This window comes from Mycteria americana, chromosome 15 (genome assembly GCF_035582795.1).
Source record: "Mycteria americana isolate JAX WOST 10 ecotype Jacksonville Zoo and Gardens chromosome 15, USCA_MyAme_1.0, whole genome shotgun sequence".
NCBI classification, from domain to species: Eukaryota; Metazoa; Chordata; class Aves; order Ciconiiformes; family Ciconiidae; genus Mycteria; species Mycteria americana.
The window spans coordinates 10096862-10111581 of record NC_134379.1 but is presented as its reverse complement, the minus strand read 5'-3'; the positions used below and the strand labels follow the sequence as shown (position 1 = coordinate 10111581).

The 14720-nt window shown below is 49.4% G+C and overlaps 1 protein-coding gene across 9 annotated transcripts in view; it reads right to left on the bottom strand.

Moving 5' to 3' along the window:
• The window catches only part of GTF2I (general transcription factor IIi), an 81440-nt gene extending 73476 nt beyond the window's left edge, over positions 1 to 7964 (bottom strand). For 3 of the 9 annotated variants that reach the window (XM_075518287.1, XM_075518293.1, XM_075518294.1), the window contains exon 1: positions 5145 to 5236. In XM_075518287.1, coding sequence (XP_075374402.1) covers positions 5145 to 5218 — 74 coding nt within the window. In that variant the 5' untranslated portion in view covers positions 5219 to 5236. Of the gene's footprint in view, positions 1 to 592; positions 687 to 5144; positions 5237 to 6753; positions 6892 to 7732 lie in introns of those variants that run through there. The other 6 variants (XM_075518288.1, XM_075518289.1, XM_075518291.1 and 3 more) reach the window with 5 other exon arrangements.
• Positions 7965 to 14720: the final 6756 nt, after the last annotated feature.

Sequence of the window (14720 nt, the reverse complement as noted above, 5' to 3'; positions counted from 1 at the left end):
GAGTCTTAATAAGCAACAGCAACGTTTTTACCATTCACCAGACGTAATGCAAGTGGGTATTCCCAAAATGATACATCTATCCATTGTCTGCTGCTCTCCAGAAAAGTAGCTGCTCTGCACTAACCCCTCACCTAGCATTACAAACACTAAAAGAAATCCTACCATGCTGATGGTAAAGAACATAACCCCCGAGAACCCCAAAATACAGATGGATGTGAGTTTGTATGAGCTCATCCTTACACACGACTGAAGATTTGCTTCTCCCCAGGGGAAAGAAGCCCAGCTCCTGCTAGATCCCCACTTTTAATACCTGGGGAAAAAAAGATATTCTAGCAGAGTACAAAAGCACACTGTCGTGGTTTAACCCCAGTCTGCAACTAAGCCCCACCCAGCCGCTTGCTCACTCCCTCCCAGTGGGATAGGGGAGAGAATCGGAAAAGTAAAAGTGGGAAAACTCGTGGGCTGAGATAAAGACAGTTTAATAACTGAAATAAAATATAATAATAATAATAAATTGCAATGAAAAGGAAAACAACAAAAGAGACAGAGAGAGGAACAAAACTCAGGAAAAACAAGTGATGCAACCACTCACCTCCTGCCGACCGATGCCCAGCCCGTCCCCAAGCAGCGATTACTGCTCCCGGCCAGCTCCCCCTGTTTCTACACTGTGCATGACGCCATACGGTCTGGAACAGCCCTTTGGGCAGTGTGGGTCAGCTGTCCTGGCTGTGCCCCCTCCCAGCTTCTTGTGCAGCTCCTCGCTGGCAGAGCATGGGAAGCTGAAAAGTCCTTGACTTAGTATAAACACTGCCTAGCAACAACTAAAACATCATTGCGTTATCACATTATTCTCATGCTAAATCCAAAACACAGCACTGTACCAGCTACTAGGAAGAAAATTAACTCTATCCCAGCCGAAACCAGGGCACACACATTTCATTACAAAGCTGGAACAAGAAGGAACATAACAATAGGAACATACCATTAAAAAAAAAAAATAAAAATCTAACAAAGCTAGACTGCTTCTTGGCTGTTGCAGCTTTCACCCCTTGGCTTCTTTGCCTTCTGGGCCAAGACACAATTTCAGCATATTTAACTGTCCAAATATTGGCCTTCTGACAAAGGACAGAAGTTGGTTCCTTCCAAACTGTACAGATTAATACTCACAAGCTGTTAAGTGGAAATTAATCTTTTTAAACAGATCTTGGCTAAAAATCTGTGTTACTTTTCCTACAATTTGGTTCAGTGATCCTGTGTTTTAGAGGAAGTTACGTCTGATGGTTCTTAGCTAACCTAGCATAGAAACTCTGTTGGGATGCAAACCTACTACCCCTGGTTTTTCTGATTTTCTGTAACACATCCACCCTAGCCGCAGTGCACACAGGGTTAGGGGATTCTCACCTTCACCCTCCAGCATCTGTTCATAGCTGACCTACGTGATCCCATTAAGATGATCTATTTTCCTTGTTATGACATGTCATTGATCATCTTAAAATTATACAAATAGTCTACAAGCAACAATTTTCAGCTCCTTCTAACCACTAGACTGCTTATGCGTAGTGGAAACACAACAAGCTTAACAGCAAGGGTGCTCAGACTGTGTGACACCCCTGCCTTCAGATACACGCAACTGTTTTTTTGAAAGGAAATATTTTCACCAGACAGCCCAAGAGAAAAAGAAGCAAAGGATTTGGGAGTTCCTTCACAAAAACATTGCCAGTTCTTCACCATCTGCATCTGCTGCTTGTGGATTATTAAACAATTCGGATGAGCAACATCCGTGTCACCTTTGTGGAAGACCAGCCTGTTCTAAAACACAAACGCTGCTGGACCCCACCAAGCGAAAGCAGCTCCAGATGCTCAGAGCCAGCTCAATCCAAAGCAAAGAGGCAGAGGCAGGTCTGGCAGAGTTTAACTCTGCTTACAGGCTACACCAAGAACAAGAGGGTGAAGCTTCCTGACATCAGGAACAGGAAGGAGAGACAATAAGGAGATACCAGAGGGCATTTAGTCAACTCAAATCCATCTGGGTTTCTCTCTTCTGGCTTACTGTCAGCTCTTCCAGACAGAAGTTGGGTCCCTTGGAGGTACAAACCTGGACTCATTGGCTAGAGAGCAGCGTCACGTATATATGCATGGTCAGCTCTTAGCTAAGACTGAACCCAGGCTTAAGACTGAACCCAGACTGAAACCCCCCTAAAAATGAGTAAAAGTCACTCTCAAGGACAGCAGAGTAGCCCTGAAGAAGCCTTAACGTACCAGGGAGGCTCTGCACCTCTCCCCTCCACACATACTCCCTGAAGTATCTCTGTTGCCTTTTTTTCTAGCCTCTTATCTGGAGCAGCAGAGCGGCTGATTCAGGAAAAGCGCACATCACGATTAAAGTCAACCTTGCTCCTTTGCTCACTAAAAATTAAGTGCGTTTATCTCCCTAACCTTAAGCTATATCGCTTTCTAGTCCAAGACACAAGGAATACAGACATGGCACGCACTGGTTTCACCCAAGGAGCAGGTTCCCTGGTAAGCACACTCTTGCCGTTCACACCCGACACCATTACAAGCACAGCAACAGTGACCCATTAAACACGGCAGCTGGGACGTTGTCGCCATTTCAATCCAACTCCCACCGCAGGGATTTAACTCGCAGCAGAATCAACACGATGCAGCACCGAGTGCTTTACGTTAGGACTTACCCCAACAAAACACACCAACAACGCTACTTACGGCACCACGTCCCACTCTAATTAATGAAACGATTACGCAGAATCACGTCACTCAGAAATACGATCTCGCTGTAAACCAACACAGTGCCCTAAATCCCTACTGTAGCACTCACTGATTTAAGCTTTCATTTTTTTTTCTCCAAGAGCAGCTGAGCAGAAGGTCAGCAACCAAAGGCAGTCGGGAAAGAGAACAAGGGCCCCTAACAAACAAAGCTCCGAAGGGAAACACCTGGTGCTCAGCACACCCGATAGCACCGACACAGCACAAAGTCACACAAAACCAGCAGCATTTTCGGGGGGTGGGAAGGCATGGTTCATTACACAACTGCAATACCCCCCCTGAAACCAGTAATAATTAATTCCCATTTTTCTAGGTACTTTTATGATACTCAGCAACATGCGATGACTGTTTAGCCAGCCTAGATGGCAACCACCTCTGTGTCCTGGTTTTGGCTGGGATGGAGTTAATTTTCTTCATGAGTAGTTGGTATGGGGCTGTGTTTTGGATTTGTGCTGGAAACAGTGTTGATAACCCAGGGCTGTTTGCGTTCCTGCTGAGCAGTGCTTACACAGCGTCAAGGCCTTTTCTGCTCCTCACCCCACCCCACCAGCGAGTGGGCTGGGGGGCACAAGGAGCTGGGAGGGGACACGGCCGGGACAGCTGACCCCAGCTGCCCAAAGGGACATTCCAGACCATATGGCATCATGCTCAGCATGTAAAGCTGGGGAAGAAGAAGGAAGGGGGGGAGTTCGGAGCGATGGCGTTTGTCTTCCCAAGTCACCATTACGCATGATGGAGCCCTGCTTTCCTGGGGATGGCTGAACACCTGCCTGCCCATGGGAAGGAGCGAATGAATTCCTTGTTTTGCCTGGCTTGTGTGCGTGGCTTTTGCTTTACCTATTAGACTGTCGTTATCTCAGCCCACGAGTTTTCTGACTTTTGCCCTTCCAATTCTCTCCCCCATCCCACGGGGGGGAGTGAGCAAGTGGCTGGGGGGGCCTGAGCTGCCGGCTGGGGTTAAACCATGACACTCTGCTACTCTTAAGAACCGTTAAAAAAGTAAAACATTATTCCAGCAACTGTTATTTGAAAAGCACCTCTGATTTCTCTCATTCATAAGTCTGCATAACCGTGTTTGAAAAGAGATATTTAAATTTGATTTTCACTATTTCTAAAGATTCTGATATAGACCAACATATAATCACGAAATTTTAGACAAAATGAAAATGCAGTATCTAACTATGTACCTCACAGGCAATTATATAAAAGTGAATGTGTTACCTGTTTGGAGTAGTTAAGAAACCATTAGTGTAAAACTCCATTTCTGTATTAAAGCCAGACAGACTCAGGGAACAATTCACTGAGTTTTTACATACTCGGTGTCCTACTGCAGCACCTAAGCATTTGTGAATTACAGTGAAACCATGTAAACAAAATGAAATATTAATCACAGCAGTCCTAACCATCTGATAATTTCTGTCTTTACCAGTGTAATTATATTTACTTAGTCAACATGAGTATCATGCTAAATAACAATTACTTCAGTTCTGTGTGTCCATCAACACTTACACATAATATTTGAGAAGTCAATTAGTCTAAACTCTGTTGGTATTTATTTAATTATAAGAAAATTGGTGCTGGCACTTTTTCCAGAGTGAGAAATTGTTGTCCTCACTAGTGCAAGCTGGTCCTTTGGATCTGTCCTGGTTTCGGCTGGGATAGAGTTAATTTTCTTCCTAGTAGCTGGTACAGTGCTGTGTTTTGGATTTAGCATGGGAATAATGTTGATAACACACCGGTGTTTTAGTCGTTGCTAGGCAGTGCTTACACTAAACCAAGGACTTTTCAGCTCCCCATGCTCTGCCAGGCGCACAAGAAGCTGGGAGGGGGCACAGCCAGGACAGCTGACCCACACTGCCCAAAGGGACATTCCAGACCATAGGGCAGTATAGAAACTGGGGGGAGCTGGCCCGGGGGCACCGATTGCTGCTCGGGGACTAGCTGGGCATTGGTCAGCAGGTGGTGAGCAATTGCATTGTGCCACCACTTGCTTCATATATTCTTTTATTATATTATTATTTTATTTCAATTATTAAACTGTCTTTATCTCAACCCACAAGTCTTCTCACTTTTACCCTTCTGATTCTCTCCCCCATCCCACCGGGGCGGGGAGTGAGCGAGTGAGTGGCCGGGTGCTGCTCAGTCACCAGCTGGGGTTAAACCATGACAGGATTTGTACGTCATACTGCAACGGTCACAGGAAACAAAAGGCTCAAATCGATTTAAGGGCAAACAAAACCCCTTTAATTCCCCTGGAGTTCCCACAAAGAGCTAAAGTGACACTAAACACCCAGTAGTGTTTTAACACCTTGAAAAAAAAGTCATCCAATTAATATATAGCCAGTATCTGAAGCGCACACCTTCGCACGGTAGCTTCATGCAGTGAACTGCCCCGTGTCCACACCAGTGTGCTGCTACCCACCACTGCATGCATCAGGGCACTCTGCGAAACCTGGGAAACCAATCCCCCCTGTCACCCTTCAGCAGTAATCAGTCCCCTCTATTTGGTCACTTAATTCCCTCTGCATCTCTCTCCCTTGTTGCTGTTACTGTATTTAACCAAATGAACCAGAACACCGATTTCCATGGAATCAATTACATGTGTTCTTCCTTGAATTAAAGCATTTATGTCAATCCTATTAGAAGTCTCTCTCCACCTAGGATCCAAGACCAGAAATAAAAGTCAATTCCTTAAGCAAGAGTTTGGGAATGTGTCAGTAACTTTTTGTCAGAAAATTACAAATTCACAGTCTTTCCAGAGGAATCAAACTTCTGGTTTCAACCAAACTTCTATGAAAAGGTTCTCAAGTCCTGATGGATAAGACAAAGGGCTGCCAGTGGCCTCTTACCAGGCCGTACAGGGGACAAACTTTTATGCCATCTAATTCACCTAATGGATTTACAACCTTCCTTTTTGTTCTTTTTTTAAAATATGTTTTACAGGGTTTTGTTATTTTAATTGCAGAGTTAGACAAGCAGAAACAAATATTAGGTATATTTAGAAACACAGTCTAAAAGTTGCTCCTTATTGCGAGATATTAACTCAAAGATTTTACACACTGACAACAACTCAGCTATGTGATTAGCTTACAAGGGATGGTTGCACTCATTAAACAGTCACCCTGTTATTCCACAAGTGTGAGGTCGTTTACCCAGTGTGCGAGACACCAATATACACACAGGGCAGAAGTACCTTATTTCATGTCTGCGCAGAGATGGGTGCTAGGCGGTAGCTCCACAAAGCTACCACAAAGTTCGGTCATACAGGTACAGTATTTATACAGTCTAGTTATGCATATGCATAAGTAATTACACAAAGCAGTTTTCTATTGGTCTACCTTTCTCTTACTTCAACTTAAAGCTACAGTGCTACTTTAATATTCTGCACACGCCCAAAGGTGAGGGGTCTCTGCTTGGGCCAGGGTCTCCAGCTCGAGGGGTGTGACTTTAAAGTATTATAATGAGGATAGTTCACGCGAGGGTGCTTCTTATCACACTTGTACTAGTTGTTTCAGACGGTTCCCAAAATATCTTAATTAGCTTACATATTTCTCCAGGACGTGCTTTACTCCCAAGGACAGTAATTGTTGTTTAGACGTTCCGCTTTCCAGCCTGAATCCCCCTTATCAGCTTTACGTAAGCCCTGGCCTTCCACCAGCTCCTGTTAGACTACACTGTTAGACTACAACCCCGCAGATGCTTCTCTCAAGCAACTTACACACCAAACCCTTGGCAAAAGAAGCCTGCAAATAAAGAACTGGAAACACAACAGCTGATACCCAAAACACTGTGATGACTAAAAACATTGTCATGAATCCAGGAGAGGCAGGTAATGTTACACACCCAGGCAGGTGTACGATTTTACGTTGACCTCCCTTAAACGTCAGGTTGACAGACTTCTGTAACAATTCTTTGCTGCCAGCTAGGGCAGTTCTTTGCTGCTGGCCACGTTGCTGCACATAAACCCACCTTTGCTGAATCCCTGCCTCAAGCAACCGCCCTGCAGAAGCGCACTCCCGGGTCTCTGCGGAGCTCTCCTGCCCTAACGCTCTTCCCCAGGCAATCTGCTCCCCTCGACAGCGTAGATTTGCCACCTGCAGGGTGAAACTGAAGTGCCAGACTGAATTCACAGTTAGGTCGCCTGGTATATAGAAAAAAAATCTGAACGCCTCTAGATTGTAAGAAAAAAAGAAACAAAAATCATTCTGCGTACTATAGGTAACTGCATGTACTCCTCACCCGAGCTGCCTGCGCGCTTCCTCCCCAGGCCTTGGGCACCGGCCTACACAGGTCCGTGCTGCCCCAGGGGAGATGCTGAGGCCTCAGCCCGAGCTCGCAACCCCCAGCGCAGCGCAGCCCTGCCCCTCGCCCCTCAGGGGTGCCCGGCTACGCGAGGGCCACCGGCCCCGCCTGCCCCGGCCCCGCCATGGCCCCCGGGGGGGGGGGGGCACCGCAGCTCCTTTGCATGCCCCGCCCCGCCCCCTCCCGCCCGCACCCAATCACCGCCGCCACGCGCAGGGCTCCGGCACGTGCGCGCCGCCCCGCCAGCCAATGGGAAGCGGCGGCACGGCGGCAGCGCCCCCTCCTCCCAGCGGCCGGGGTCCCGCGGGAGGGGGCGGTGAAGGGCGCGGAGCCCCGCCCCGCCGCGCGGGGCGCTGAGGAGGGGGCGCCCCCCCGCCCCCCCCCCCGCAGGGCGGCGCAGGCAGCGGCAGGGACGGCGCGAACGGGCGCCCCGGCGCAGCCCCGGCCCCGGCCCCTCCCGCGGCCCGCCGAGCGGCGACAGGAGCTCCCCCTGGGGCCGGGGGGACGCGGCCCCCCCCCCGCTCCAAAGCGCCCCCGCGCTGCGGGCCGGGGCAGGGGGAGGTCTCCCCTCAGGGAGCCGCGGGATAACGGTCCCGTCCCCCGCCCCGCTCGTGCCGGCGAGGCCCGATCCCGCCCTCCCACTCACCCGCCGCCGGGCGCGGACAGCCCGGTCCCGCTGGGTGGAGGCGAGAGGCGCCGCCGGGCTGCGGGGGCAGGCCGGGCGCAGCAGAGCCCCGCTGGCGGGAGGCGGTTTCCCCGCGGCCCCTCGGCGGCTGGCGGGGCGATGGGCCCGGCCGCCACACGGCCCCGCTCTTCCCCTCACGGTCTCGGGCTGAGCCCAGCGCCGCGCCGGGGGAGGGGACGGGAGGGGAGGGGAGGGTTTTTGTTCCCGGAGCCCGGCCGCGCACGCGCGCCCCTCGCGGGGGCCGCCGGGAGCCGTAGTCCGGCGGCGGCCGGGCCGGGCCGGGCCGAGGGGAGGGCGGCGGAGGGCGGCGGACTGCGGCTCCCGGCGTGCCCCGCGCGGGAGGGGCGGCCGGAGCCCGGCGGCGAGCGGGGGAGCGCGGCGAGAGCGGCGCGGGCCGCCCGGCGAGGGGGCCTGGGCGGAAGATGGCCGTGCGCGGGGGAGGCCTCCCTCCCTCCCTCCCTGCCTCCCGCCCTCCCTGCCTCCCGCCCTGCGGCCCGGCCCGGGGGAGCGAGGAGAGCCGCCGGCTGCCCCGCGGGGCCTCACCGTGTCGGGTCGGCCGTTCGCGGCCGTGGCCCGTCGGGCGAGCGGCAGCGCCGAGCCCCGAAGACGGCCCCCGCCTGTCGGGGCCGGCGGCTGCTTCCACCCTGCGTCGGTGGGGCTCCGGCGCGCCGTGCTGCCCGGCCGGCTGTGCGCCGGCTGGCCCTTGGCGAGGCCGTGGCTCGGCAGCCCTGCCACGTTCATTGCCTTTCTGCCGCAAACCGGCCAGGTTTAACACCCAGAGCTGCTCCCAGGTTCTCCAGAACCAACGCTGGAGGCAACAGCCTGCTGCAAGCAGCCAGCCTGCTTCTGGTTTAATAAAGAACTTGACAGCGAAATAATTTCCTGTTGCTGCGAGTTAGGTCATTACTTCTCCCCAGAGGTGCTCAGCGTCGTGGACACCATCTAAGATCGATTTCCCTGGGCTTGACCAGGCAAATGTTTTAGCTGACATCACTGTTACTTTCCTTTGGATTTAGGTTCGATGTGGTAAATGTGGATAGAAAAATTTCCATTCAAAGGGAAATGTTGCACACCAAAATTTGTTCCAAATCAAAAACCTGAGTGCTGTTAAAAATAGCTAGTTTTTAAATCAAACTATCATTTTCAGAAATACCAACATTTTGTTTATGGTGTGTATAGGACTGTTATGATGTATATAAAACTGTTAATGGCATTTTCAAAACGTTAACTGTGTTGCGAGTTGGTCGAGAGGAACCACCGAGCACTACGATTGCAAGTAAATCTCACTTGGAAAGGAAACGGAAGCGTGCGTAGTTGAAAGCATCCAGCTTCCCCCTAGCTGCAATAAATGGAGATAAATCAAACCAGGGAAGAAAGCTCAGAAGCTGTCTGCTGGGAAAGGGCCCTGCAGGAGCCACTTCGGCCCTTCCCATACCATCGCTGTTGGTGCTATCGACCGTGCAAAACAAACGCCCATCTGCAAACGCTGACCAGCGTCCCCTGAGCAAACGGTCCGAGTGATTCAAGATGTTGTGGCTCTCGGTGCTTCCTTGCCAGTGTTTAGCTGGACATAGCTGTTCTCATGATTTACATTGTGGGAAAGCAGACAGAAGCATTCTGCAGTGGACTAGCAAAAAAAAAAAAAACGCCCAAAACAAAAAAAAAAAAACACCAAAACACTCCAAAAAACCCAAAAGACCAAAAAAAGCCACCAGCCGCTTTCATCACCACCTTACCCTAAACCAGAAGATTTCGCCCTGTGGCACTTGGGTGGTTCCTTTTTGCAGATCCTGTGCGGGCAAAGGCATAACCTCTGGTGAAGGACTTTAGCACGACAGACACCAAATCTTTCCAAGCAGCCACAACTATTTTCGAAATCAATAGGTCAGCTCCCTTTGCCGTTTAGATGGCCTTTTCAGAGGAAGGCATCACCCCACCGTAACTGCACGCTGCCATCTTCCAGCTGTACCTTACGGCACACGCAGCCCGTGCTGGCCACCTCCTACAGATTTAGGTGTCCTAAGTACACCCTGCCCAAAAGTCACTTGAGCAAATCCTTCTGGAAGACAGGAGGAGTTCTACCTGCCTAAGAAATGGAAGCTCATTGCCAGGCCATCATTCGGGGGCTGCACCCAGACCCTTGTCCTGCAGGTATGGACTGTGCCCGGTCGCTGAGAAGATGCCTTTTGGTTACGCAGCATCACATCGTGATTTATTTTGAGTCATACGTGGCAGCTGCTTCCCGCTGGTAAGACCATCGTTGCCGTGGCTCCTTTGCTACCATGTGGGTCCTCGGAAGAGTGGAAATTTGGTATTTCTCCGGGACAAGATTCCTCCCACTCTTCTGTATCCCCCTCTACCACCTGATCCAGCCACGTGAGCTACGGAGCTGAATAAAGTTTAGGAGTTAACTGAAGTCAGAGACTTAAGTCATGCTTTATGTGGAATAATGTTTACCCATTGTGGTTACAAGATGACTAACTGAAAAATTAGTTCCTTAAGGCTTCTAAATCCATCGGAGACACTCACTGGCTGTTGTAAATCAATGCTCAGACTAGAAATAACTTGTATGTTTTTAGTAGCTAGAGTAATTAGCAACTGTAACATATTACCACGGACCGCAAGAATTTCTCCATCAGTTCAGAGCCTGGAAATTCCAGCAGCTTCCTTCTAGAAAAGACATCCAGCTTAATACACAGCCTCTGTGGATTTTTACCAGCAGATTCCTGAACTGACTGTTACATATAACATCTGCCCAGTTAATCTTGATATTCTTTCTATTCTTTTAAAATTCAAGGTCAAGTCTTCTGGCAGAAAATACTTTGATCTAAATTCCTTGGTTTAAAGTATTTTGTATCACTTTGCTTTTCCCTCTACTAGTTAACCGGCTGGGCTTCAACTACAGATTGAAAAAGATTTTCACACAACTACAAGGCAAGTAAAACATTTCTCTTAAACAAGGGAGCCAGACTGCGAAACCAAAAACGTTGGAAGAGAGGAGTTGAATTCAGAGTCCTTTTTATCATCATTAAAAAAAAAAAGAGAAATTCCATTTCAAGCTTATAGTCGTCTTCTGAAAATAAATTGAGACCAATACATACAATTCCATTTCAAGCTTATAGTCGTCTTCTGAAAATAAATTGAGACCAATACATACAGTTTGGGGTTTTTTTTACGTACTCATTAGTTTGGGGAATTACTCTGTTTCATCCCCAGAAACTTGTCTTATTCTCTGTAGCTCTCTCAAGAGCTAGGCTGTCTTTATCAGAAGGCTTTGTTTCACTACATGCAGGAAGTTACAAATTTAACCTCAGACTAAGTGTAGCATAGGGGATTTCAGTCAACTCGCCTTTGAAGTGTCTATGGGTAAATCTAAATATCCTTGACAACTTCCATCTAACATCTGAGAGCCTGAAAACCTCAGCGGACGCCTGTTGGAGTCCTTAAAACTTTGTGAAGGGGTGAGGGCGAGTAGAGACCCACCAGTCTTGCACTGATCACCACAGACCTGCTTTTACAGGCAGGAAAACTTCCAAACCCCTGCAAAAACTTCACGCGTGGAGGGTTCAGTTCCAATCTCAATTCTTCGCCCGGTACTGCCTTCTCTTTGCCCAGCACAGGATACGTGCCTCAGTTTGCCAGCCTTTGCTTGGTGTCTTGCCACCTCTTTCTCAAAGTGCTTTAGCTCCAGGATTCACATACATAACCTTGGAATAGAGGGGAAGTGCAGAGGGAAAGGAAGGAGGAAGCCCCAAGCTCTCAGAAAAAAACAACGCAGAATTATATTGTTTATGGTTGGACTCGATGATCTTAAAGGTCTTTTCCAACCTATATGATTCTGTGATTCTGTGATTGTCTTTTATATTCTGTGCAGAAGCCAGAGTGCAGCGTCTGGAAGTTACGTGCAAATCTGTCAGACCCTCAGAGCACGGGGTGCATGGTTCCTCGCTGTGCACTCTTTCTTTTATATGTAAATAGAATCTCTTTCCTTCTCCCAATTTATTTTTTTAATTGCAACTCCCAACCCAGTATAGTTCTGCTACAGCCCAGGAGCAGCGACGTGCTCTTTGTATCAGAGAACAGTAGTGATGGCGGACCCGAACAAGACTACAGTGATCCACATTTTTCCAGCACGCGGCTCCAGATAAGCTTATTTCATGCTCCTTTACCAATTTTCCTTTGCTCTGGTTGCCTAGATTCCTCTGCAGTTTTCTTTTGCTAAGCTTTTTCTCTGTTAAATAGTAAATAAGGACATCCTGTATTTTTCTTTTGAACATGGTGCACGTGATAAGGCTGGTGAACACATGGGTAGAACAAATATTTGGCTAGTAAAAGCACAGGCACCATTTTCTCCTATCATTTACTCCTCTGCCCTCAGTTAAGGATGTGCTGGGAAGTTTAGCAAGGAAGGATGTACTAAAATGTCTTGGCTCTTCCCTCCACATCCTCCCAAAGTGATGATCTTAAATCACGTCCTTCTATTACCATCATTTTTAATGAGAATATAAAGTCTATACAGGAGGCAGGAATTCTACACCGGTTTGTGTACTGTAACTCTTTGAAAGAAGAAGGAAGCATTTAAAAATAATTCACCTCTTCTAACAGACGATTACAGGGACGGTAAATATGCATTTTTCCAAAGATCAGGAATAATAAAAAAAAAAACCTGACTTGACATGCTATCCAAAATTGCAGGTGCCAGCAATAGGTCGTGGGGACCCCTAAACGCATCTACTTGTAGCGTAAAAGAAGTTGCCACTTCGAAGACATGCGGCAAATCTGTGCAGTAAGGTGCTTCGATGAGCACGGTAGTTAATGGGGACGTTAAAAGTATCCGCGGCTGCTGAGTTCACATCTCGAAATGGTCGCTGCACTCGCAGGCTCGTACGGACATTGCTGCATCAGCTTGCGCTTCCCAAATTTTCCTCCCGGCCATACCAGCCAGGGACCGAGTTTCTAAAATGAAAGCCGAGAAGGTTGTGCGCAAGATGGCAGAGCGGGAGACGTGCCAGCACCCGCCACGCGCTCCTGCGGCGGCTGCAGCCCAGCGCCAGGCTTGGGCCGGCGCTGCAAAGAGTCCCAGGCAGCGGAAAGGACAAAGTCAGCAAACACGAAACGCGATAGTTCAGACCCAGTGCAGGCGCACTGCAAACTAATTCAGCTGTATAACACAGATCTCCAAGTCGCGCAGAAGCCAGCAGTGCTGGTGCCTCATACGCTCAGCCAATCCCTCAAAGAAACTTAAATTATTTTTTTTGCTATTAGGAGGAAATTAGATCGGGAGTTTGCCAGTGATGCTTTATCATTGAAGAGAGGGTTTTCAGGGGTTTTGGGTTTGGTTTGGGTTCCTGCCCCCCCCCCCCCCCCCCCCCCGCCCCCAGCTCCTCACCAAGAAATCTGTGCCAGCGTAATGAGGGAGCCTAGATCAAGCCATTGACAAACAGAGCAGCAATTTGGGCAGCTACGTATTTGATAGGAATACCCACAACACTGAAGGCTGAAGAGGGATTCTTGTCTGCGATTAAAGAAGACAGACCTTTCTACTCAGCCTACGTTTCTAGACGAAAGGAATCTGGGAGTGTTTTTGCTTTGCATTACAGAGCAATTTCATTGGCAACCAGACTGTACAAAATGTGTTTACACAAAAGTAAAAAAAAAATTCCAACAAAACCAACAAACAATTTAGGTACTCGCCTGTGTTCAGGTTATGGTTCCAGTCTGATCTTCCTAGACATTGTCCATCCCTTCCCCTTAAGTACTCCTGCCTATACGGGCTGGGCGAGGGGTGGCAGGGGACCATGGCAGCGAGGAAGTGGCAGCGGGCTGGCCGTGATGGGGATCATCTTCTAGGGCGATGAGCTCTTCAGCAGGGCTGCTCTAAACCTGCCTGCCGCCTGGCTCTACTCACCTCCTCGGGGCACGGCACAACTTCTCCCAAGGGGCCAAAAGCCACCTGAAAGTGGTGGTGATGGAGCTTCACACCGAGCAGCAAGGAGCAGCCCGCCTTCCTAGGAGGGAGCCCGGGACCTGGGAGTGCTCTGCCCTGATCATCTTGGTGGCAAGAAGTCAAGGCCAGATGCAGTTTTCCTCAGCTGCAGAGCCGGGTATTTTTTTGTGCAAACTAACCATTCAGCATTCCTCACCGAGGGAGGACGTGTTCGTCCCCATCCATCACCGTCCTTCCCAGAGAGGTGATGTTCTCGGGGAGGTGCCTGGCAGCGCCGGTGTGAGCAGCATGTCAGCGCTCCGCACGGGAGCCTTCTCACACATCGGTGCCATCCTCCGCAGAGGCTTCCGAGGCAAACACCGGGCCATCTTATTTATTTTTGGCTGAACACAGTCGTCTGTCACTATCGCTTACACGCCTGCGGATCTATTAGTGCTTCTAAACGTAATCAGCCTCTTGCATCCTTATCTCCAATTATTCTGCACTCAGGTCTATCGACATTTGGGCGTGAAGAAGAGGGTCCTTTTTTTGTTCCAGCCGCAACAGAAGACAGATTTACTGATGCAGACATCAGCAACATGAACAGCAGCTAAAATGAGCATTAATATCAGCAGAGCAACTGCGAGGAAGCTCGCTCCTGTAAACAAGCCAGACGCACCTCTTTCCCGAGGATTTTATAATCCTTTGTAAGACCTCGAGCCTGCAGTCAGCTCTCCACAGACTGACACCAGCACTGCCAGGGTCTGTCCTAAAGCTGGAGGTTTCCAAGCCGGGAAGCCAACATAATATCTCTGTAACGGAGTAATCCTGTGCCACCACATGGCAAAGCAGCCATGGTGCTCTATGCAGCAGTGGTGGCTGTGTTCTTAGTTCTCCTCATCTGTTTGGAAATCAGTTGTGTTGATTCAGTCAGAGAAATGGGGAAAGTGTTTTGGAGAAAGCTTGAAGCAGGGCAGGAGGAGAGATCGTCATCACAGGCCACTCCACTGCAAACACTTCTAA